General features: G+C 44.5%; 1 protein-coding gene across 2 annotated transcripts in view; it reads left to right on the top strand.

Moving 5' to 3' along the window:
• LOC138981980 (uncharacterized) overlaps window positions 1–23,472 on the top strand; it is a 275,745-nt gene that overhangs the window by 143,133 nt on the left and 109,140 nt on the right. For both annotated transcript variants that reach the window (XM_070355180.1, XM_070355179.1), the window contains exons 96-117: window positions 1,156–1,336; window positions 2,758–2,951; window positions 4,399–4,605; window positions 5,143–5,257; window positions 5,853–6,503; window positions 8,924–9,150; window positions 10,015–10,104; window positions 11,291–11,482; window positions 11,777–11,977; window positions 12,490–12,566; window positions 13,533–13,596; window positions 13,872–14,084; window positions 14,456–14,570; window positions 15,159–15,234; window positions 15,565–15,743; window positions 16,735–16,844; window positions 17,280–17,441; window positions 18,026–18,203; window positions 20,150–20,340; window positions 21,299–21,532; window positions 21,912–22,026; window positions 22,667–23,320. In XM_070355180.1, the coding sequence (XP_070211281.1) occupies window positions 1,156–1,336; window positions 2,758–2,951; window positions 4,399–4,605; window positions 5,143–5,257; window positions 5,853–6,503; window positions 8,924–9,150; window positions 10,015–10,104; window positions 11,291–11,482; window positions 11,777–11,977; window positions 12,490–12,566; window positions 13,533–13,596; window positions 13,872–14,084; window positions 14,456–14,570; window positions 15,159–15,234; window positions 15,565–15,743; window positions 16,735–16,844; window positions 17,280–17,441; window positions 18,026–18,203; window positions 20,150–20,340; window positions 21,299–21,532; window positions 21,912–22,026; window positions 22,667–23,320 (4,426 nt within the window). The remainder of the gene's footprint in view (window positions 1–1,155; window positions 1,337–2,757; window positions 2,952–4,398; window positions 4,606–5,142; window positions 5,258–5,852; window positions 6,504–8,923; window positions 9,151–10,014; window positions 10,105–11,290; window positions 11,483–11,776; window positions 11,978–12,489; window positions 12,567–13,532; window positions 13,597–13,871; window positions 14,085–14,455; window positions 14,571–15,158; window positions 15,235–15,564; window positions 15,744–16,734; window positions 16,845–17,279; window positions 17,442–18,025; window positions 18,204–20,149; window positions 20,341–21,298; window positions 21,533–21,911; window positions 22,027–22,666; window positions 23,321–23,472) is intronic.

Raw genomic sequence — 23,472 nt, 5'->3', positions numbered from 1 at the left:
CCGAACAGAAGTTAGGAAAACGAAGGCTGCAAACAGAAAGCATCGGTGCACTAAACATGTCAGCTACCCCTCACCCTCCACCTTTAAACATGTCATCTTTACATATCTCATCGAGCACGTGGGCCTGCACAAAATTAATGGACTTTTCACAACAACAAAACAGCCGTCTTTTCGTCTTTCTCTCCCTATCTGCAAAAACCATATACAGATTAGTATTTTAGCGTCACAGAGAGCAAATTATGCGCTAACCTGGAGAGAACAACAGAGAGTATTTCATTCCACAAACACAGACTCGTCAACAGCGTTAAATACTGATTTATTACCTCAAACAGCCTATGAATGTAGCACTCTCATGGAAGCAAAACCCGCTTCCTCCCTGGAATGGCCTCTGTTCGTCAACAGTGACAACAACATCCAATAAACCCTTGCCGAATACTTATGCGAAGACCGTCGCACGGCGAAGGAAAGATTTGACGACTCGTCCTCAGCAAAACATGTGGCAGTGAGAAGGTGATAACTCGCTGAAGTTCCCCTAGAGTGCCGAATATTCTATTCGGTGAAATCCATCATACTCTAGAAACCGTCGTATTCGATCCTTCTTCTTCTGCCGCTGAGTGTCAAGTGCGCCGTCCTTGTGTCTCTCACAGACCACCTAGACAATAACACGTGACTGACCTTGTCACATAACAAGTTCAGCTATCGACAATTCTGCCTCGCCAAGCAAAATTATCCCCGAAAAAACCGTGCGGCACAAACCATCCGTGGTCGCGCTGTCAGCAAAACTCTGCTGCATAGCCCCGACTCACGCACAGGCGCTTTCAGTCGCAACTGACCAAGAGAAGGCACCCTACTGAGTGACACTTTCTTGGTCTATGTCACCAGATCGTGACACTATGCTATATGGAACTAATGCTAATATCCTTCTGTAATATAGTTTGAGTTCTCTATGCATGTATAGTTGTCAATAGACGTTAATCAGAAATAACACTGTCAGGATTTTCAAGCATTGTGGAAAAGATTCACCCCAGAATGTGACTCACAATAACAAGTGGTCAACTAGCAATCGCAACGAATAACTGACTCTGACGTGTATGTTATGCGGGTTGCTGGGTTGATAAAAAAAACAATAACCAACCAACCGCCCATGTTGTACAGGTGTCAGGTGAGAAGCATTGGACACTGACAGCAATTGACAGCCTGCAGTTCACCTGCCTGTATCACCTGATGACCAACGTCACCCTGTGGGTGGAGCTCAACGGTCAGCTGCGGCCAGACTTTGATCTGATCGCCACCCTCTGTCCGGCCAACTGCTCAGGCCAGGGCCAGTGTCAACAAGGTAATCCCCTCATCTGTCTCAATCCCCTCACCTGTTTCAATCCCCTCACCTGTCTGAACCCCCTCACCTGTCTCAACCCCCTCACCTGTCACAATCCCCTCACCTGTCTCAATCCCCTCACCTGTCTCAACCACCTCACCTGTCTCAACCCCCTCACCTGTCTCACCCCCTCACCTGTCTCAACCCCCTCACCTGTCTCAACCCCCTCACCTGTCACAATCCCCTCACCTGTCTCAATCCCCTCACCTGTCTCAATCCCCTCACCTGTCTCAATCCCCTCACCTGTCCCAATCCCCTCACCTGTCTCAATCCCCTCACCTGTCTCAACCCCCTCACCTGTCTCAATGCCCTCACCTGTCTCAATCCCCTCACCTGTCTCAATCCCCTCACCTGTCTCAACCCCCTCACCTGTCTCAATCCCCTCACCTGTCTCAATCCCCTCACCTGTCTCAATCCCCCCACCTGTCTCAATCCCCTCACCTGTCTCAATCCCCTCACCTGTCTCAATCCCCTCACCTGTCTCAATCCCCTCACCTGTCTCAATCCCTTCACCTGTCGCAATCCCTTCACCTGTCTCAATCCCCTCACCTGTCTCAATCCCCTCGCCTGTCTTAACCCCCTCACCTGTCTCAATCCCCTCACCTGTTTCAATCCCTTTACCTGTCTCATTCCCCTCATCTGTCTCATTCCCCTCACCTGTCTCAATCCCCTCGCCTGTCTTAACCCCCTCACCTGTCTCATTCCCCTCACCTGTCTCAATCCCCTCACCTGTCTCAATCCCTGTCTCAATCCCCTCACCTGTCTGAACCCCCTCACCTGTCTCAATCCCCTCACCTGTCTCAATCCCTGTCTCAATCCCCTCACCTGTCTGAACCCCCTCACCTGTCTCAATCCCCTCACCTGTCTCAATCCCTTCACCTGTCTCAATCCCTTCACCTGTCTCAATTCCCTCACCTGTCTCAATCCCCTCACCTGTCTCAATCCCCTCACCAGTTTCAACCTCCTCACCTGTCTCAACCCACTCACCTGTCTCAATGCCCTCACCTGTCTCAATGCCCTCATCTGTCTCAATCCCCTCATCAGTCTCATATCTAAGGCTAGCATCCCAACAGTATGGATGAGATTATCATCATTTAAATGTGGACAGTCTCTATGTATCGTCAAGACAGACACATATGCAAATCCTCCCCTCCCCCTCGCCCTCGCCCTCCCCTCTCTGTTTGTTTGTTTGTTTGCACTTAGATCTCTGGTGGTTTTTTTGGGTTGATTGAGCAGAAATTAGGAGTGAAGCTTGGAAGTGGGGGACACACCGTCTTAGCAAAAAATTAGGTTCCTACCTTTAACCGAAGAGGAGATATACCTAAACTAGACACGTTCTAGTTTATGTACATTTCCTCCATGATTGTATTGTAATTTGACAGGTACATGCCAGTGCGATGCGGGATTCACTGGAGCGGATTGTTCGGTCAGTCTGACCACGTCCCCAGTGCTGACCTACATCGTGGGTGACCCCATTTGTGACCTTCGCCAGGGGCCATGCCCCGACACTCTCGTCCTGGTGGGCACCGGTTTTGCCAACACCGCCAACCTTTCGTGCCACTTTACTCCTGTGCAGGTCAGTCTTAGCTATCATCTTAATCAAATGAAGCAGAGCGCTATTTTAAGATCTGAGAAACAATGGGACGTAAGTGTTTTAAATGCGTACAACATGTGCAATAAAAGTAAGTGTGTAACAATGTAGCGTAACAGGCAGCAAATGCGGTTGCTGGTGGAAGCAGAAAGCTACAATTTGGGCCTTGATTTCATGCCCTCATTGTTTGTTCACTACTGTATGTAAATGCTCTAGATGCATGCTACATGTGCAACAAGAGTAAGTGAGAGTTATGCGGAAACGATGTCCTGGCACCTGAGAGAATAACAAGCATATTAATGAACAAGCGACTTTCATCCTCTTAACAATGATGTCAAGCGTGTGGCTGGTTGTGTGTATTTATTTGGTGCATGACCCCAGTTGACCTTGTGTAGTTTGTCATGCTGTCATAGCTACTCTATCCTTGCACAGGTGAAGAAAGAAAGCAGATAAACCCAAGCATTAATGTATTTGCAATGGTGTACACTGCAATCTTGACAACCTTATTTAAAAATAGCCAAGAGATGTGTATTTTCACAATACAGTGGAGTCCAGCTATAACGAACCTGGGTATAACGAAATCCCGCTTTTAACGAACTGCCATTGATTTCCCGGCAGACAGCCTTCTATTTCTTACTTGTTACTTTCCGGCAACAACGAACCTTTTGAACTCATTTGCATAACGAACCCCTCTTATAACAAACAAGTTTTCATCGCCCCAGAGCCGTTTTGTCTCTGAAAGTCACAAGGCTACAACGAACTGATGTCAATAATTCTCTCCAAAGACAAAAATACACAAAAATATACAAACACAAGTAAAAGTATACCGGTAACAAACGGTCGAAGAATGAAAATGTGTGTGCGGCGAGATCAAAGGCAGGTCCATTGTGATGCCTTGACACTGACCTTCTTCCCAGGGGTCAATGACCCAGTTTTAGCTATGAGAGGTGGTTCCCCTATCATATCTGAGAGAGGAAACACTTCCTGCACCGGGGTCAGTGACCGAGTTTAACCTATGGGGCGGTCTCTTTGATGTCTTGAGAGGAAACATGACCAGGGTAGTACCTTGTAGCTGAAACATGCATTATCACAAGTTGTTTGACTGGTACTCAGGCGGTCTCTTTGTTTTTTTTCGTATTTTGATACACTCGAGGAGGACAGTAAAGTGAACATTTGAACTATGCCTCTCTATGGATTAAATTATGAAGCTGTTGAAAACGTGCAGAGATTGTACTCTCCAAGGAAAGATCGATGGGACGATCATTTGAAGGTGAGTGGGAAAACTTGTCTTGAGGCCATTTAGGGTTGAAAACTCTACAGCGAATTACTGATATAACGAACTAAAATGTATACCTTGAGATTCGTTGTACCCGGACTCCACTGTAACTGTGAGTGTAAAAAACCTTCATTTCACCGACTCTTGCTGTTGTAGGTCAATGCCGGCACCGATGTCCAGTCACAGAGCGTCATTGTGCCGGCCACGTTCCTGGGCTACAGCTCTGTGGCCTGCAGCCTGTCGGTCAACTACAGCGTGAACGTCAGCGTCAGTCTGAACGGCCTTGACACTGGAGCGGCCTTACAATACATCGTGCACGACAGTGGATGTGAGAGCTGCACAGACGTCACGTGCACCCCACGGGTCAGTACACAATGCTGAGAAATGCTGGTTGCTTTCAGTGTGATGTACAGTGTATCCCCCCTTTTAAGACCTCTAGAAAATCAGGTCTTAACACTAGACCTCAAGAAAGGAGACCTAGTGCAGCCCAGGACAGGCATTCCACACGACAACCCAGAGTCCCTCCGCCTACACGATTAAAAAGGAGTTTTTTTTTTTTTAATGGGGTAAATTCACAGAGGTTCTGAACAGAAAGTCTGGGAAAACAAGGTCTTAAAAGGGAGGGAGTCTTAAATGTGGGGTTCCACTGTATGTGTCTTTGTTTATTTATTTATTTATTTGTTTCTTTATTTGTTTCTTTGTTTGTTTGGACATTGCAGTGCTATAAACTGACCTTCATTGCTGAGGTGTGTAACAGAAAATGAAGCTTGCTTTTGAGACACAGAATTGTAATCACTTAAAAGTACCTCTCATGGAAGGACACTGACTTTTATATGGTCTTTTTTATGGCACCTTCTATTTTACACGTACCAATTACATCTGGTTGTGTGTGTTTGACAGGACAACCTGTGCAGAGTGAACGGTCAGTGCTACATGTGTCAGACGGTGTTTGCTGATGACCCGCGCTACTACTGCTCTCCGGACAACTCCACCACGCAGTGGTCACTCACTGAAGGTACGCTATTCTGTGGTTGATGGTACAAGACGTCTTCTTCTTATTTTGTAATAATGGGTTTCAACTCCCATGTACATTGGTGTTTTAGCCTAAGTGAGTGTTTATGTATGTGTATGGGCATTTTTTCCCACCATTTAGGCAGCCACACTCCATTTCTGGGGGATGCATGCTTGGTATTTGTGTGTTTCTATAACCTATAGACATGTACATTATGGTATTTTGCTTATTTAAGTTTGTATTAAACATTCTTCGGGTTACTTATGTGTATATATAGAACAGCACTGTAAAATAAGGGGAAATAACTTTTCGTCTCATAAACTACTATATTGGGAATGGAAGATGAATGACTACAGGAATACATGTATCATATTGACAAGGGTTTCTCTGTCCTTAATAAGTCATAGTTGTTTTCAGAACTGCACTTTGATATTAATAACACTACTTCAACATGCAATTTGTGGATAATGCTCACACAAATTACACTATTTCTGCAAAATACAAATTGTGGATAATGATCACATGAATTACACCATCTCTTCAAAACACACTTTGTGGACAAAGATCATAGCTATCTTCTTTCCTGGCATTGTTTCAGATGTGCTAGCCCTGCAGAGGCGCTTCCTGTTTGAGTCAATCAGCAAAGGACAAGTGGTGACCAACCTTGGCAACCAAGCCAGCCTGGTCGTGTCAGAAGGTGTAGGACTGGTCAACGGCAAGGGCGGGGCCAAGTTCGTGGGACTGGACGGAATCAACCAGACAGCCTCGCTGGACACGCAGAGCGGAAACACTGTTCTGCCCAACCCCGGTGACTGCAGCCTGGGTTTCACCTTGACCTTCACCGCCAAGGTGCAGTCGCTGTGCGAGGACATGTACATCGTGACCTCCGGCGGCGACCTTGAGGACCACAGCGGTGTGGCGGTCTACTACTACCGCGGCTGGACCTTCGTCTCGGTCAGCACCGCAGAACATCAGTGGACCGTACAGTTGGACAAGCCTGTGCTGGAACAGTTTGCTGATTATGAAATCAGCTGGGGACAGGACCTCGGCTTGCAGGTGTCTGTAGGAGAGAAGACGGTCCGCAGCCAGAGGTACACTCTTCGCAAGACGCTGGCCACTAAAACCACCAACCTGTACATCGGCGGCCCGGTACCGGGAACTCTAGGTTGTTACGCTCAGCTGCTCTTTGGAGCACTGCAGATCTTCACTGCACCCAAACCAGTGCTGAAAATCATCGGAGTCATCACAGGTCAGTGAGAAAACTTCGTTCATGATGGTTCTGATGAATGGTACAGACTTCTTTAAATTATGATACTGTGGCAGATTTGATTAAGACCGGGGAGAGTGTGCAGAATGTTTCTCTGTCTCTTTGATGTTGTTAGTGGCCTCGCGTTGTGTTTTGTATGTATGTGAGAATATTTTCTGTTTCCCCCCCTTTTCCCCGATGCAATCAGTGTCTTCCTTTCAAATAATGTGGCCCACACCGTGGCTGAACATTTCACAGAATCTTTATTTCATTAACAGCGTTCCGGTCGTTCTCACGCAATCATCACACCCCTTATGGTTACTGCTTCTCTTCCTTTCTGTCGCTCTCTTTCATCGTACGTCTTCGTCGGTCCTAGTCATCACTGTCCGCTACCTATCATTTCCCCTGGTTACTCATGGACACCGGTCAAACAGGTCGTCTGAATCTTTACTGGTAACTAACCCCACATTCTTGGACACCGATTAAACAGGTTGTCCGACACACTAATGAGTGAAAGGAAAAATAGCTTACGTTGAGAAAATGTAGGATTAACTACACTCCCGGTTGACAAGGAGTGATTAAAGTAAGATTCCCGATTAACAAGGAATCCTTGAGCGCGCGAATTTCGAAACGTTATATAGACCCCAAATCTTTGGACTATTTTGCATGCTCATGCGCTACGGTGAACTCTGACCCTGAATCACTAACTTCCGGCAAATAATCCGATTCTTTCTTGAATTACATAACCCTAACATAATTCCGCTAACCGTCGTTAAACAACTAAGTCCGTAAGTGACTATTGACATGAAGAGACTTATCATTTTATCAAACAACTCCCGCGCATCGATATTAACAAGTTAGCGACTGGTCGTCTGCGATCAAGTCACGTCTGCTCGAAGCGTCGGTTCTACGCCGTCATACTGACTAGCATCGTGCTTCATAAATTACGTCACATCAAAATCGTGTCAAGCTACGAAAGTGCACGCGTACCAATGATCGGTAGCGAAGTCACTCCAGCACACGCATGCATTCAAAACATTGTTACGTGGAGTCCAGCTATAACGAACCTGGGTATAACGAAATCCAGCTTTTAACGAACTGCCATTGATTTCCCGGCAGACAGCCTTCTATTTCTTACTTGTTACTTTCCGGCTACATCGAACCTTTTGAACTCATTTGCATAACGAACTCCTCTTATAACAAACACGTTTTCATCGCCCCAGAACCGTTTTGTCTCTAAAAGTCACAAGGCTACAACGAACTGATGTCAATAATTCTCTCCAAAGACAAAAATACACAAACACAAGTAAAAGTATACCGGTAACAAACGGTCGAAGAATGAAAATAAGCCGCACATCAAAGGAAGAATACAGAGTGGAAATATGTGTGCTCTGTGTGTGCGGCGAGATCAAAGGCAGGTCAATTGTGATGCCTTGACACTGACCTTCTTCCCAGGGGTCAATGGCCAGTTTTAGCTATGAGAGGTGGTTCCCCTGTCATATAGTCTGAGAGAGGAAACACTTCCTGCACCGGGGTCAGTGACCGAGTTTAACCTATGGGGCGGTCTCTTTGATGTCTTGAGAGGAAACATGGCCAGGGTAGTACCTAGTAGCTGAAACATGCATTATCACAAGTTGTTTGACTGGTACTCAGGCGGTCTCTTTGATTTTTTTCGTATTTTGATACACTCGAGGAGGAAAAAAGTCGCGCCTTATGACCCGGAAAATACGGTACATGCTTTTACACGACTTTTTAAATTTTACTTCTAAAATTACAGTAAAGTGAACATTTGAACTATGCCTCTCTATGGATTATATTATGAAGCTGTTGAAAACATGCAGAGATTGTACTCTCCAAGGAAAGATCGATGGGACGATCATTTGAAGGTGAGTGGGAAAACTTGTCTTGAGGCCATTTAGGGTTGAAAACTCTACAGCGAATTACTGATATAACGAACTAAAATGTATCTCCCTTGAGATTCGTTGTACCCGGACTCCACTGTACCTGAATTCCCTGATTTAACTATGTTTGCATAATGAATCTTAAGTTTCTGTCTGTCTCTCTCTCTCCCTCTCTTACATACACACACACTGATACACAGATACACACACACATACACACACACACACACACACACACATACACACACACACACACACACACGCACACACACACAAATTCACATGCACATACACCATCCACTCTCTCTCTCTCTGTCTCTGTCTCTGTCTCTCTCTCTCTCTCTCTCTCTCTCTCTCTCTCTCTCTCTCTCTCTCTCTCTCTCTCTCTCTCTCTCTCTCTCTCTCTCTCTCTCTCTCTCTAAGAAAAGGCATAGCCTTAAATCTTAAATCTTAATCCTTGTTAAATAAAGTTCAATAAAGTTCAATTCTCTCTCTCTCAACCTTTACTGTATCTGTGACCAGAGCTCCCAGCACTGACCAAGGAACCAGAAGTGGAAGCGCAAGTGAATGCCAACACCAGCCTGCCTTACTTCGAGTGCACCTGGGAGCGACTGCCGCGCGGCGACGTCCATTACACCGCGGCCTGGGCGGTGGATGGTGTCAGCGTACAGGGACCCACAGTTCTCGGCCTCACAGAGAGTGACACCCTGCCCTTCGAACTGTTGGAGAATGTTACGTACAACTCTGAGGTGAGACAGCTTGCAAAAGGAATTGTTTTAAAAGCTTAATTACTTGTCCTAGAATAGGCAAAAAAACAGCACTCTTTGTGATTGTTGGGTTACTTCCACTGAGTTACTTACCTTGTTTGTGTATGTGACGAAAGTTATGACGAAGGCATCATAGACGTTATGCCTGGTGGCGCTCCTTGACTACCTGTTGTTTCCATGACTCCAGAGAGGCAGCACCCTGATGTGTTTTGCCTCACTTTGATTTAACTACCGTAAACTACCTTGTATACGCCCACTCGCCACCCATGCACCAATTTTGCCCAAACGTTGGGGGTGGGTGTTTACTACGTACTATACCCTTTGCTAGAATAACGATATTTTGGTCACTTGGCATTGAAGAGTTCAAAGGATGCGTTCTTGCACAAAACTGACGTTCCTCTCTCTCATCTCATTCTCTCTCTCACACACACGCACACACACACACACACACACACACACACACACACACACACACACACACACACACACACACACACACACACACACACACACACACATGCACACATTTATAAAAAAAAAGATATCCGTTACTGTAATGATCGAAAATGGGGTGTGGGCGTTTATTAGGTACTGTATCCTGTGTGCAGAATTTGACCAAAAGTAGGGGGTGGGCGTTTACTCGATACTGGGCGTATACAAGGTAGTTTATGGTAATTACTATTCTTGTTGTGTGTTTTTGTGCCATGTGTGTCTAGACTAAGGTACAGTGGAATTTTCAGTCTTCAGATTTGTCAAATTTGCCAGAAATTCCCACAAACTGTCAGATCAATTGAATCCCTTTTATAACCCTAACCCAAGCTCAACAGTTGTTTGCTTGTGTTCCAGGTTTCCTGCTCAGTGACTGCATGCTATGTGTATGACTGCAATTCACTGAAGGGCCCCACCTTTACAACAACTCTCGTGATCACCATACAGGTTAGTATCACTTTATCATATGTTGCATGACCATTTTAGCAAATTGTCAAATACAAAATGATGGAATTGAAGTACATTTTGTTTGAAGATAACTGTGTTTCTTCAATAGATGATGTTTGGAAATAACTCTGTCGGGTTTGTATGGGTGGTGAAAGAGTAAATACCCTTGCTTTTGGTGAGACAAGCAAACCACACATGTTTCATAAACACCCCTTGGTAGTGACATGCCTGTGAATTCTTTGTCTCACTAAAAGCAAGAGGGCGGGGATGTAGCTCAGTCGGTAGCGTGCTGGATTTGTATCCAGTTGGCCGCTGTCAGCGTGAGTTCGTCCCCACGTTCGGCGAGAGATTTATTTCTCAGAGTCAACTTTGTGTGCAGACTCTCCTCGGTGTCCGAACACCCCCCCGTGTGTACACGCAAGCACAAGACCAAGTGCACACGAAAAAGATCCTGTAATCCATGTCAGAGTTCGGTGGGTTATAGAAACACGAAAATACCCAGCATGCTTCCTCCGAAAGCGGCGTATGGCTGCCTAAATGGCGGGGTAAAAAACGGTCATACACGTAAAAGCCGTGGGAGTTTCAGCCCATGAACGAACAAACAAACAAACAAACTAAAAGCAAGGATAATCACTCTTTCATAACCCATACAAACCTGACAGAGATATTTTCTGAATTTGTCTATTGTCAACAGTGTTGTAGCTTTAGAGAGTAGAACAAGTTGATAACAACTTTTCTACAGTGGTATCTGTAATGAAAAGACACTTTTGGGACGACCAAACAGTGTCCATGCTTTGCGGTTGGTCTTTTATGGCAGGTATATTTGGGTCAAGATAACAGTTGAGGTGACATACAGAAAGTGTTCTCTTTTAGGAGGTGTCCTCTCAGCAGAGGTACCACACATGGCAGGTACCTGTGTACTTTCATTGTTAATGTTAGGAATGTGTTTGCCAACAGCTTTCAAACAGTATCGCTGGTACATTGAAACCTGCCCTGGTGATCACCTCTCAACAATGACTCCCTGTCCAAAATGACCAGCGCAAAGAATCCCCAATGAGTTTTTTTCTTCTCTATAATTGACCTTTCCATAATGGTCCACCTGTCTATAACAACCACGTTTGGTGGAAGCTTTAGACAGGTACAACTGTACTTTCATTGTTAATGTTGTGAATGTGTTTGCCATTAGCTTTCCAGCAGCCAGATCACACTGACGGAGGGAGAAGGCAGCAACTCTGACCTGGTTGTACGTGCCAACGTCCCCCCCTACCTGCTGTGTCCCATCACTGCCAGGGACCTGAACGCCACGGTCACCACCTCCGCCTTGCTCGGGGGCTTCAGCGGCCCACAGATCTGTCCCAAAGGCAACGCACTGGTGCAGGTTGGTATTGCTTCCATGTTCTCTTCTATTTCTGTTGAATACATGAGTAGATACTTGATCTTAAGGCCTTTCTTTATTGAGCCAAAAGTTGACTTCATGAAGACTTTGCGAAGTCTTTTTACTGAAAGTGTAGTGCTAAAGCTTTGTGCAGTGAGCTTTGTGAAGTAGACTTTGCTTAGTCGACTTCACCCTTTTAATATTAGACTTTAGAACCGACATTATATGTAAGAACACAGCTGGCAGCATCTTTGCCAGAGAAGATGACTAACACTGACCGATGGTCTTGGTTTTCAGGCAGTGGTAGAGAGCTTGGACAAGGATGACCGGTGCGGAACACACGTGACCGGTGCTACCTGGGACATGCCGATGCCGGTCTTGCTGAGAGCGACAGTGGACAGCACTCAGGATGGAGACTCAACGGGAACGGTCAACATCACGGCCACCATTTCCTGTCAGGGCACGGTCACCAACTCCTGGAGTCTTGGCGTCGTAGATGTGAGTCGATTTGATGAACTCCAGTGAAGGAGCTTTTATCACAGCATATCATACCAAAGTTTACTGTTTTACAGTGGAACCCCCTTTTAAGACCTCCCAAAATCTAAGAAAATCAGGTCTTAAAAAAGGAGGGAGTTTTAAATTGGGGGGTCTAAATGAAAGTGGAGTTGCACTGTATCATATGATTCAGCTGTGAAGTAAGCCTTGTGCTGTCAAAGTGCACAGCCAACGTAGGTAATGACAACGGATGCTTAATTTCATGTATTTGTCTTTTATTTCTTGGTCAACAATGTGTAATGCACTGTTGATTGTGCTGAAATCAAATCAAATGTCAAGTTCATAACGCGTTCAGTAAAACAGAACGTCAATTTGATTTGCAAGTTTTCTAGCAAGATGCAGATGAAAAGATTGATGTTTGAACAGTGAGAAATGGAATTTTTTATTTGTTTGAAAGAAAGTGTTGGATGAATTACCATATTTTAAATGACAAATGCCTCGTCTTGCTGTTGCAGGTAACTGTGGTTGACAAGGACAAAGGCAAACAGTGTGTGTCGGTCAATGACCCTCACATCAAAACTTTCGATGGAAGGTTTGTTCACTATTTTACTTTTTCACACACAAAAATAGAAGTTTTTCTCCCATTTCTTGTCACCAGATGATGAAAATATACTAATGAACACTTATTAATAGCCCCTTCTTGTAAGATCTGATAAGCAAAGGGAAGTAAGCGCTCTAATAATAATCTATTAATACATGTAGCCCCGTCTTGTACGAGCTCATGGCAATATATATACAAAAATACAGGAATGTACAATTCTACAAATAGTGACAATTTCAGAAAGAACAAAAGTATATGTTATGTGAGAACTTGAACAGTTGCCTTTGTATCCTGTTACCTACCTGTCCCCCTTTCATCTCTTGTAGTTGCAGGGGCGGATCACATCATTTTTAGGGGGGGGTTTCCAATTATTTTGTTTTGGGTCAATTCGACGACGCGAAGCGATTAGTTGAGGGCGTGAAGCGTTCGAACTTCCTTGGGAGCTCCGGGGGCATGCCCCCCCCCCCCCCCCGAACATATTTGATACAAACAAGGAAAATGGAGCAAACTGGTGCAATCCGAGCCAAGAAATTTCCCCCAATACACCTTCCAAACATTAAATTCAAGAAGACAAATTTAGATCAAAACAAGGACAATTGACCGATCTAGCTGGTGTAACCTGAGCCAACAAATTACCCAACTACTTTCTGAAATCGCCACTTAGAAAAGAAAGGCCGGCTCCTAGGGAAGTACGGGGGCATGCCCCCCCGGAAAAAAATTGATAAAAATCAAGGAAAATGGAGCAATCTGGTGCAATCTGAGCTACAAGTTTTTCTTTATTTTTAACAAAAAAATCTTTTTTTTTCTTCTTTTTTTAACATTTTTTTTAGGGTAGGGGGGGTTTCAGGAAACCCCCCTGGATCCGCCCCTGAGTTGTATATTTGTTAAGCGCGTGACTGATTTGTGTCATTGACAACATTCTATGGTGGTATTTACGCCTGCCTTTCTACTTTTCAGCTACTATGACAACTTCTTGGAAGGAGAATTCATCTTGTACAGACACACAACGCTGAGCTATGAGGTAAGTTTATCCACTATACACTATATACATATCTAGTTTTAGAAACACGTGGTAGCTTTACATGTTTAGTCCAAATGATGGTTCTGTTACTACAGTTCTGTTCACTTTCAACAAGTTGCGTTTATTTTGTATTTCATCTGTGATGATGAGTATTGTTTGACGCCCTCACGGTAAAACCATTAGGGGCATGTTCCCGGGTTTGACCCCGACTTTCGATGGTAGTGTACTAAAGTGTGTGTGAGTCATGAGTTTTTATTTACCCCCTTTTTTTCCAGGTGCATACATTCTTACGAAAGTGTAACAAGAACGTTGCTTCTTGCAACTGTGCTGTGGCGGTGAAGGCCGATGATGATGTCATTCTCTTTGACCGCTGTGGAGCTTCAGCCGGTGGCGGTTTCAACAAGCCCATGACCATTCAGATTTTCAAGAACGGAGACTTACACCCAGGTCTCAGGATTCATCGATACCACAGTGGAACAAAGTACAAGGTCAGTGGTGGACGTTTTCGCTTTTGTTCCCCTTATGACTACAGTAGAATGCAGCCCTTTTATGACATCGATAAATCTCAGAAAAACTGGTCTTAAAAAGCAGGGAGTCTGTTTGTGTGTGTGTGTGTTCTTGCGTGTGTGTGTGTGTGTGTGTGTGTGTGTGTGTGCATGCGTGTGTGTGTGTGTTTGTGCATGCGTGGAAGCATACATGTGTGTGCGCGCGCCTGTGTGTGTGTGCGCACCTGTGTGTGTGTGTGTGTGCATGTGTGTGCCTGCACCTGTGCTTTTGTCTTTGTTTCTGATCATTGCAGATTTATTTTTATTTAGTAAATGTACATGTATAATCTTGACATGCTCATTCTTGTTCACAGGTGATTCTGCCAACAGGCACAGTGGTGACCGTTCAGTTTGAAAAGCGCAGACGCTTCCCTGAGTTTCTCAACGTGTGGGTGGCCGCTTCATCCTCTGACTTTGGACACACAGAAGGTACACTAGCATCATTTCTTGTCCTGCTTAGGACACATTTTGTACTGGTTTCTAAAAGCATGTGCTTGTGTGTGAAGGTGTTTGTTGCTAACAGACGATGTGGAGAAATAACTGTCATATCGAGTGTACACTGCATGATATCCACATCAGAGTTTGTCGTTCAACGCGATGGTGGGTCGCTTGCCTCACTGTGTGGGGTGCAGCTCTGACACAGCACTTTAAAATCCTGACAGAGTTATTTCAAAACATTTTCTGTTGTCAGTGGCGATTGTTAGGCTCACTGTTTCGTGGGGCACAGCTTTTCCACAGCAATACTTCTTCTTCTTCTTCTTTGTTCATGTGCTGAAACTCCCATGTTCACTCATGTTTTTGCATGAGTGGGTTTTTACGTGTATGACCGTTTTTACCCCGCACTTGGTCTAATTGTGCTTGCATGTACACACAAAGGGAGATAAAGCACAAGCAGGTCTGCACATTAGTTGACCTGGGAGATCGGAAAAATCTCCACCCTTAACCCACAGCAATACAAAACTAAGAGAATGATTTCTGCAATTTGTCTATTCTCATGCTCTTTCTGCTTGTCCTCAGGTCTGTGTGGCTCCTATGATGACACGGCCGACAACGATCTGGTCGGTGGGACCAAAACCTTCTCCAGAAGTTGGAGGTGAGGGCACACATAGAGACCACTTGAATGTTTACTGTCTGAATCATTATGAAATTCACTCTAAGGTAACCTGACTAAACACTGTGATCTGGTGAAGATGAAATTATTTGTGTGTGTGTGTGTGTGTGTGTGTGTGTGTGTGTGTGTGTGGTGTGTGTGTGTGTGTGTGTGTGTGTGTGTGTGTGTGTGTGTGTGTGTGTGTGGGGAAAAGCAAATAAAATAAGCACAACCCATAACAACCCAACAGAGTTACTGTATTTCCAAACATCATCTATTGACGAGGAAACGAAAATACAGAAAATCCTGACACAAGTATGATGTTTTTCACAGGGTGTCACAAAACGCATCCTTGTACAACGGCTACTGCCCGGAGGAAGACGCAGGACTAGCAGAGGCTGTGCAGTACTGCCCATGCAGCGAGGGAACTGACCTCACCTGCAGCTCTGATGCCTACATCCTTGACTGCTCCATCCCCAGCTCCAACGTACCTGGTGCAGCCATCAAGCGATGTAAGCAGTTTTGTCACTGGTTCAAAGTGAAGTAAGCTATAAATTAATTTAGACCACAAGAGTAAAGCCTGATTTAAGTTTGGCGAAGTTCAGACTTCGCAAAGTGGCATAGTAGTTCCTTTTTGAGTGTGTGTGTGTGTGTGTGTGTGTGTGTGTGTGTGTGTGTGTGTGTGTGTGTGTGTGTGTGTGTGTGTGTGTGTGTGTGAGTGTGTGTTCAAGGACAAATTGTAAGAAAATGCCATGCCTTAAATCTTTATCCTTGTTAAATTGTTAAATAACGTTCAGTTTCAGTTCAGTTCTGTCACAGTAGGTGTTCTGCAGAGTTGTATATCTTGAGCACTGAGCTATAAATATGGTTCAAGGGCAGAGATACACCTGTGTTTTAGACAGTTTTTTTTAGATGAGGTTGACATTTTGTAGGCTACTGTTGTCTTCTGATATGCTCTTGCCAACCTTTGTGCTTAGCAAAGTCTCTGCCTCCCGCGGGTTAGGGGGAGTCCCATATTGGTTGGGACGAGAAAGAATTTACCCGATGCTCCCCAGCATGTCGTAAGAGGCGACTAACGGATTCTGTTTCTCCTTTTACCCTTGTTAAGTGTTTCTTGTATAGAATATAGTCAATGTTTGTAAAGATTTTAGTCAAGCAGTATGTAAGAAATGTTAAGTCCTTTGTACTGGAAACTTGCATTCTCCCAGTAAGGTAATATAGTGTACTACGTTGCAAGCCCCTGGAGCAAATTTTTGATTAGTGCTTTTGTGAACAAGAAACAATTGACAAGTGGCTCTATCCCATCACCCCCCTTCCCTCCGTCGCGATATAACCTTGAACGGTTGAAAACGACGTTAAACACCAAATAAAGTAAAGCAAAGTCTCTAACCTCGACTCTTGCATACGGGCCCTGGCTATTGACTTTAGGCACAAACTTGACTGGCTTTGTCTCCAAGCATAATTTGAGAGTTTCAGTTGTGCATATGGTTACACGTGTTTCAGACGAGGATGTGACTGACCACTTCAATCAGCAGGCCGTGGAACCAGAGCAGTGCTTGGACAGCCTGGTCACTACCATCCAATTTGAGTTTGACATCGACTATGTTTCTCCTGTACGTATCTGCCCTGCATGTTGGTGTCCTATATTTCATTGATAGAAACACTCAAACAGATTGTATTTGAGTCTCAAGTTACAGTTTAACTGCTTGTGTGCCTGCTATTTTTTACTCTCCGGCATTCTCGTGTGCCAGGGAAAAATTGAGATCAACTTTATACATATATATTTGCCGTGAATTTTGGTGTCTCAATTTAAGGAATAGATACACTCAAACGGATTATATTACCTAAATGTCTGAAGTTATGTTTTTAAGCTTCTGAAATAGTGTTAACGATACAGATATTTTGTTCTTGATTAGATTGAAATCTGCAATCTGAGTCTGCATCTATAAGAATGAGAGTTTTTCAAATTTCTAAATGTGATCTATTGGGAAGTTGTCTTTCTTACGGAAAATGTTTTTTATGGTACTTTTTCTGTTCTTTCTTTTCAGACGCCGAGATGGCCGACTCCAAATGGTCTGACGGAGATTGAGGTCAGGAAGATCTGTCAAGCAGCTATTAACGCCTCGGCTTCCATCCAGTCTTGTATTGGCGAAGTGTCGGCTGCTCTCAGCATAACGCAAGACGTAAATTCTTGCGTAACAGACATCCAGGTAACTGCTAACAAACAACTTGTGTTGTAACTTCTTACTACCTGTAAGCTTTCTCAGGTTACCTAGCTCTGTCTTCTTACCGTTCCTCTTTGCTCTTCTTATTTATGCAACTGTATTGTTTTGCTTCTGTTGTTTGTTGGTGTTTTTTTGTTGTTGTTGAATGTGTAACCAACTTGGCTTCCAGTCATAGGTTTAAATTTGAGATGGGAACAGCATGATGGTGATCAGTGTCTGTGTTTGCCAGTCCTAGCCTGACACAAAGTCAAGTCTCATCCATGTTGGTTCGTGCCAAGCGTAATTAAAGTGTTTGCTCTACTTGCTTACTTATATATTCAGGTAGATGATTGATAGTTTTTGTTTAATAAAGGGAAATGACGGCACTTTTGGCGTGCAGTTTGTGCTGTGTGTGTGGGACCATACTCATTCCGTTACACTTCAAGAACAAGAACAAATACTTAAATGTCTGTCTTTAAAAAACAAAAACTTGCCTTTAGCCCTGCCTCACAGTTACCAAAACGATATTGCACAAAGACATATAATGATTAAACATCAAGCTAAACATCATGTATCATGGTTGTTTGCAGCTGACGGATGACACGTCATGGGCGACAACTCTCATCAACAACATCCAGGAGCAGTGTGTGACGCACGTGTCCTCGCAGATCACTCTGTGGTTCTCCATTAATGGAACGTACAAACAGCCTGAGGTCATCAACAACGCCTGCCCCGGAGACTGCAATGACCATGGAACTTGCATTGGTGGTAAATACTTTTCTTCTCTTTGAAATTCTGCCCACACGTGTTTTCTAGCTGGTCTGCGTGTGTTTTTATGTGTAGGTGGGGTTCTACCACCAGATGAGTGCAATCAAGCAACTGAAAGCATGTGGACAGTTATCGTGGTTTATTTCTATGTGTACTTACTACTTGTTCACATTAGCTTGGACATGTTTTTAAGTACAGTGGAACCCTTCTTTTTACGACCTTAAACAATCTGAGAAAATCAGGTCTTAAAAGAGAGGGTGTCTTAAAATGGAGGTAAATTTACAGAGGCTATCATCATGTAACCGAGTGCCGTAACACTACGATCACCTCGGGAGGCGAAGTGCAATCAAACAGGATTGAAAATGTTAGGGCTAATTTCTTAGCCTTATAAAAACTGTTATGCAAACCCGAAGGTTTCCATGAACATACAGACAATCGGAAACCACCAGACCCTATCACAAACAGAATTCCACAATCCACCGGTGTTGACTTAAAGGCCAACAACTCGGGTGCAGAGTCTCCTGTGAAAGGAGCGGTAGCCTCCCCTGTCACAATCAGAACATCTGAGAAAGGAGGGTCTTAAAAGAGAGGGAGTCTTAAAATGGAGGTAAATTTACAGAGGCTATCATCAGAACATCTGAGAAAGGAGGGTCTTATAAAAGGAGAATATCTGAAATGGGAGGGGGGGGAGAAAGGGGGGGGGGGGGGGGAGGGGGGGTTTCACGTTGTACATGCATTTGGCTGTTGTCATCTATATATATATACGACTTGTGTCTGTGTGTCTGTGTGTGTGTCTGTGTGTGAGTTCGCGATGCACGGCCAAAGTTCTCATGGATCTGCTTCAAATTTGGTGGGCATATTCAGGTAGACCCGGGACAGGACACAACCTGGTCGATATTTCAACACGTGCTCTCAGTGCGCAGCGCTGAACTGATTTTGTGCGCGCTGAACCGACTTTGGTTCCACCTCAGCTACCCGGGCCCCCATACCGACACACCGAAGCCAAAGTTCTTGGTGGATCTTTTTCAAATTTGGACACCGTATTCAGCTACACCCCGGACACAATATCATCGATGAGATATTTCAACACGTGCTCTCAGCGCGCAGCGCTGAACCGATTTTGGTTTTTGTGTTCATTTCACCATTATAAGTAACTCTTCCTTATCTTCTCCAGGTTTTCAGCGTTTACCTCCCTTCCTTCGTATGGTGTGGGGCATCTTCGGATATTCCCGGCGTTCTGTTACTATTTTTAGAAGGTCACCGCAGTGTCCAGAACGTAAATTGGACCCGTAAATTATCCTCACTGTAAAAGTGCAAAGGTCGAATCAATTTATAGCCACGCGAAAAATACACTGCCATCTATCTCTCTATATATACGGCTTCTCTGTGTTTGTGTGTGTGTGTGTGTGTGAGTGTCTCTCTCTCTATGTGGGCAACACCTGTGGTTTGTTCAGTTCTGTTTGTGATGTGGTCTGGCGGCTTTTGTGTATTTGTATGTACTGGCCTTCCTTTTAGAAGCCAGAACAGATCAAAAGGGCTTAGAGATAAGCTCTAAATTGCTCAATCCTGTTTGAGTGGACTTCGCCTCCAAAGGTGATTAACACGGTTACATTCGTCGACAAGGATGGGACTCGATATGGTCAGGAATGGCATTATGGCCACTGAATCATTTTCGTGCTGTTCCCATTCCACGAATCTGGGAGGGACCTAAGCTTGGCGGGTCCATTGTTCGGACCCGGCAAAGCCGGCGTACGGCTCTAAGTATTTCATCCCGGCGAAGCCGGCTACCCGGCGAAGCGGGTATTCCTCTAGTTTGTTATATAAAGCAAGAACGGAATATATGAGAAAAGAGGAGGGGAATCTTAAATTGAAAATTGAGTTCCAGTGTATACATACATCTGACTGTTGTGATTTGTCATGACATCAAGCAAGCAATGTTTCCCCAGGGTACTGCCTTTGCATGGGTGACTTCGGTGGAGACGACTGCTCCATTGACAAAACTCAGCCTCTCCTGATATACAGTCTGGCTGGCGGCAGTGTGTGTGACCGGCGTCTGGGAGACTGCTGTAACATCGTCGTCTTTGGCCGCGACTTCATCAGCAGCAACAATCTGACTTGTCACGTCCAGCGCATGGAGGTGAGCATGAGAATAGACGAACTAAGGAAATAACTCTGTTAGGGTTTGTATTGATTGTGAAAGAGTGACTACTCTTGCTTTTACTGAGGCAAACTTTCCACACATGCTTCTTGTCCACATGTTACAGACACACCCCTCCCCAGTGACTGTAATGCCACCTGGGAAAGTTTGCCTCAATAAAAACAAGTGGTAATTCACTCTTTCACAACCCATACAAACTCAACAATTATTTGTGAACAGCGTCTAATTGCATGGTTGTTCGAGAAGAAACTCTGTGGATTTTGTGCTTTGTTATTCTGCTGGGTTTGGCCAAATAACCAAGCTCTGCTTTTGGCTGCAGCAGAATTAGCTTTTCCTTTCAACTACAGTCAAGCCTGTCTAAAGAGACCGCCCAAGGGACTGAGCAAAAGTGGTCTCTTTATACAAGTGGTCTTTATGGACAGGTGATTTACATAGTTGTAAAAACCGTCGGGGATCCTTGAGGGTGGTCTTAATGGGCAGGTGGTCTATGGACAGGGGCAAGTTCGACTGTACAGGGATCTAAATTATACATGCACAAGTCAGATTGTAATCAGGCATGGGAATTGTCCGCCGAAAGGCAAATTTCCGCCGAATTTTTTTTTTGTTCCGCCGAAAAAGCAAAAGTGTCCGCCGAAAAAATAAATGGGGGAGGCAAAAATGGTTCTAAAAACTGAATTTAATGGCAAACTTGGAGCTTAGATGACACCAAATTGCACCATTTGGGTTCTTTGGAGAAAAAAAATTCCGGGGGGGCATACCCCCGAACCCCCCTAGCGAGGCTAGGCGCTTCGCGCCGTCGACTTTGCCATTACTTACAAATGTTGAGCCTTTTTTACTTTTTTCAATTCTCATGCCTGTGTAATATATCATAGATTTTGAACTTTTCGTTTCAGGTGTAGGTCAGTTTTTTTCATTCACAGAACTTTGATGATTGCAGGTGACAGAGGTTGGCTTCACTCCCAGTAGTGAGGAGGAGGTGAGATTGCAGGCCACTTTCATCAGCATCGAGTCAGTGGTTTGCCTGCTTCCTCAAGCCATGTGTGGCAGCAACGCTGTGGATGCTGTCAAGATCACCGTCACCAACAACCAGACCGCACAAGAGACGCGACTGCTGTCTGTCAACTTTGACTCCAACTGCTACGACTGCTCTGTTGCTGGGTGCACTCAGCGGGTGAGGGTCTTTTGTTGCTGCATTTTTAAAAATCTTAATTTGGCTATTAGTGAATTTTCTGTTCTTGTTGCAAAATTGCTGTGAGAGTCGTATGTTGCACAGCAGGATTTTTGTTATTGTTGGTTAATGTGAAGCACTATCTTGGTAAACATATACATTGTAGATCGTATTTGATCAGTGTGTGAAATGTGTCAGAAATACTATGCATACAAAAAATAAAAGAAACTCAAAATGAAAAGTTTCTTTCCATCAGCATTTGTGAAAACTAGCACAATGCTAGTGGTGTATGCCAACTTCATTATTGTTTCAATGTTTCCTTACCGGGCAGAGTAAGGAAGTCTTTACGTGAGTCTACATGAATTCATCCACTCTTTTTCAGAATGACGTGTGTGTGATTGGCAACAAGTGTTACGAGGCTGGTGCCACTAACCCAGCCAATGGCGGTGAGATCTGCCACCCTGACACTGACAAGGACAATTGGGTCACAGTGGCAGGTAAGACAATTTCATTTCATTTCAATTAATATACTTTATTATTCCATTGCTGTGAAATTCGGGTCACTTCCTCCCAGTAAAAAGCTAACAATTTCTAAGTGAAATGGATTAATACATAAATGTTGTTTGTATTTTTGACGAAAATATGACATTTGACACAGATTTTGACAGTCAGTGTTCACCTGGACCACAGGTGGGGCCTGGGAGAACAAAGACTGTCTCGATCTGTGTCAAATGTCATATTTTCAACAATAATACAAATAACATTATTTTATGTATCGATCCATTTCACTTAGAATTCCTTTTACTTTTTAGGAATGAAGACGCTCAATAATAACAAAACAGTAATAATAATAATGAGAGCTTATATAGCGCGAACCACAAAGAATCGTGCTCTCCGTTTTACAAATTAACAATTAATAAAATGCACAAGTTTAACATTGGATGCATGTAAACAATAACATAACTTATAGAACACAACACTTTCGACTTCTTCTTCAGCGTTCGATGATGGTTGTGTCTAAATTCGTTGGCCCGTGATGTTGACAAAGTAACACTTACGACAACACAACATGAACTTTGTAACAATATCGTCTACGCATATACTAACACAATAACATAATATTGTTTGTGGTTTCAGTGAAGACGGTGTATGAGGTGGTGTACCGCCTGCTGTTCCTGCTGATCCAGGGCGACACCGTCATCACCCAGACCTTCAACCTCACCGTCTTCGGAACTCCGACACTCATGCCCGGACCTCTGGGCGGCTTTGCCATCCTGCTCAACGGTCTCAACCAGTACTTCCAGCTGCCCAACACAGGCTCCTGTCTCCTCAACCCCGCCAACTGCAGCTTCGGCCTCAACTTCAAGTTCAACCTGAAGATCGTGGACTTCGAGAGAGACACATACATTGTGTCGTGCGGGGCTGAGGAGAAGGATGTGACGGGCGTGGCTATGTGGTGGCGCAGCGACAAACTCAACGTCCGTCTGCGCACGCCCGACAAGGAATGGAAGGTCAAGGCCAGGTACCCCAAAAGGGACGCTCGCTTCAAGGACTTTGTCAGCGTGGAGTTCTCGTGGAACGTGGAAGCCGGGCTTGACCTCTACATAGACGGTCAGCTGGCGGACTCGGACACCAAGTTCAAGAAGAAGAAGAAGGAGAATGCTCGGGTGCCCAGTTCCTGCCTGGTTGGCAAGCGGCGTGATCGAGATGCATTCTTCAACATCGTCATTGCTGATCTCTACATTGTCTATGCCCCGAGGAACCTGATCACTGACTTGCAGATTGAGACAGGTTGGTATTATCCCTTTGCTTTTTATAAGAAGGATATAAGTGGATCAGAGGCATGAAGGATTATCAGATTTTTAAGATGATGACCCACGCCATCCGAATTGGGATAAACACAGTCAAATGCCTTCTTTAATTCCATATGGGTCTCATCCACG

The sequence above is a fragment of the Littorina saxatilis genome, linkage group LG12, assembly GCF_037325665.1.
Source record: "Littorina saxatilis isolate snail1 linkage group LG12, US_GU_Lsax_2.0, whole genome shotgun sequence".
Classification (NCBI taxonomy): Eukaryota; Metazoa; Mollusca; class Gastropoda; order Littorinimorpha; family Littorinidae; genus Littorina; species Littorina saxatilis.
The sequence above is the reverse complement of the archived record's forward strand: the minus strand, read 5'-3'. Positions and strand labels throughout refer to the sequence as shown.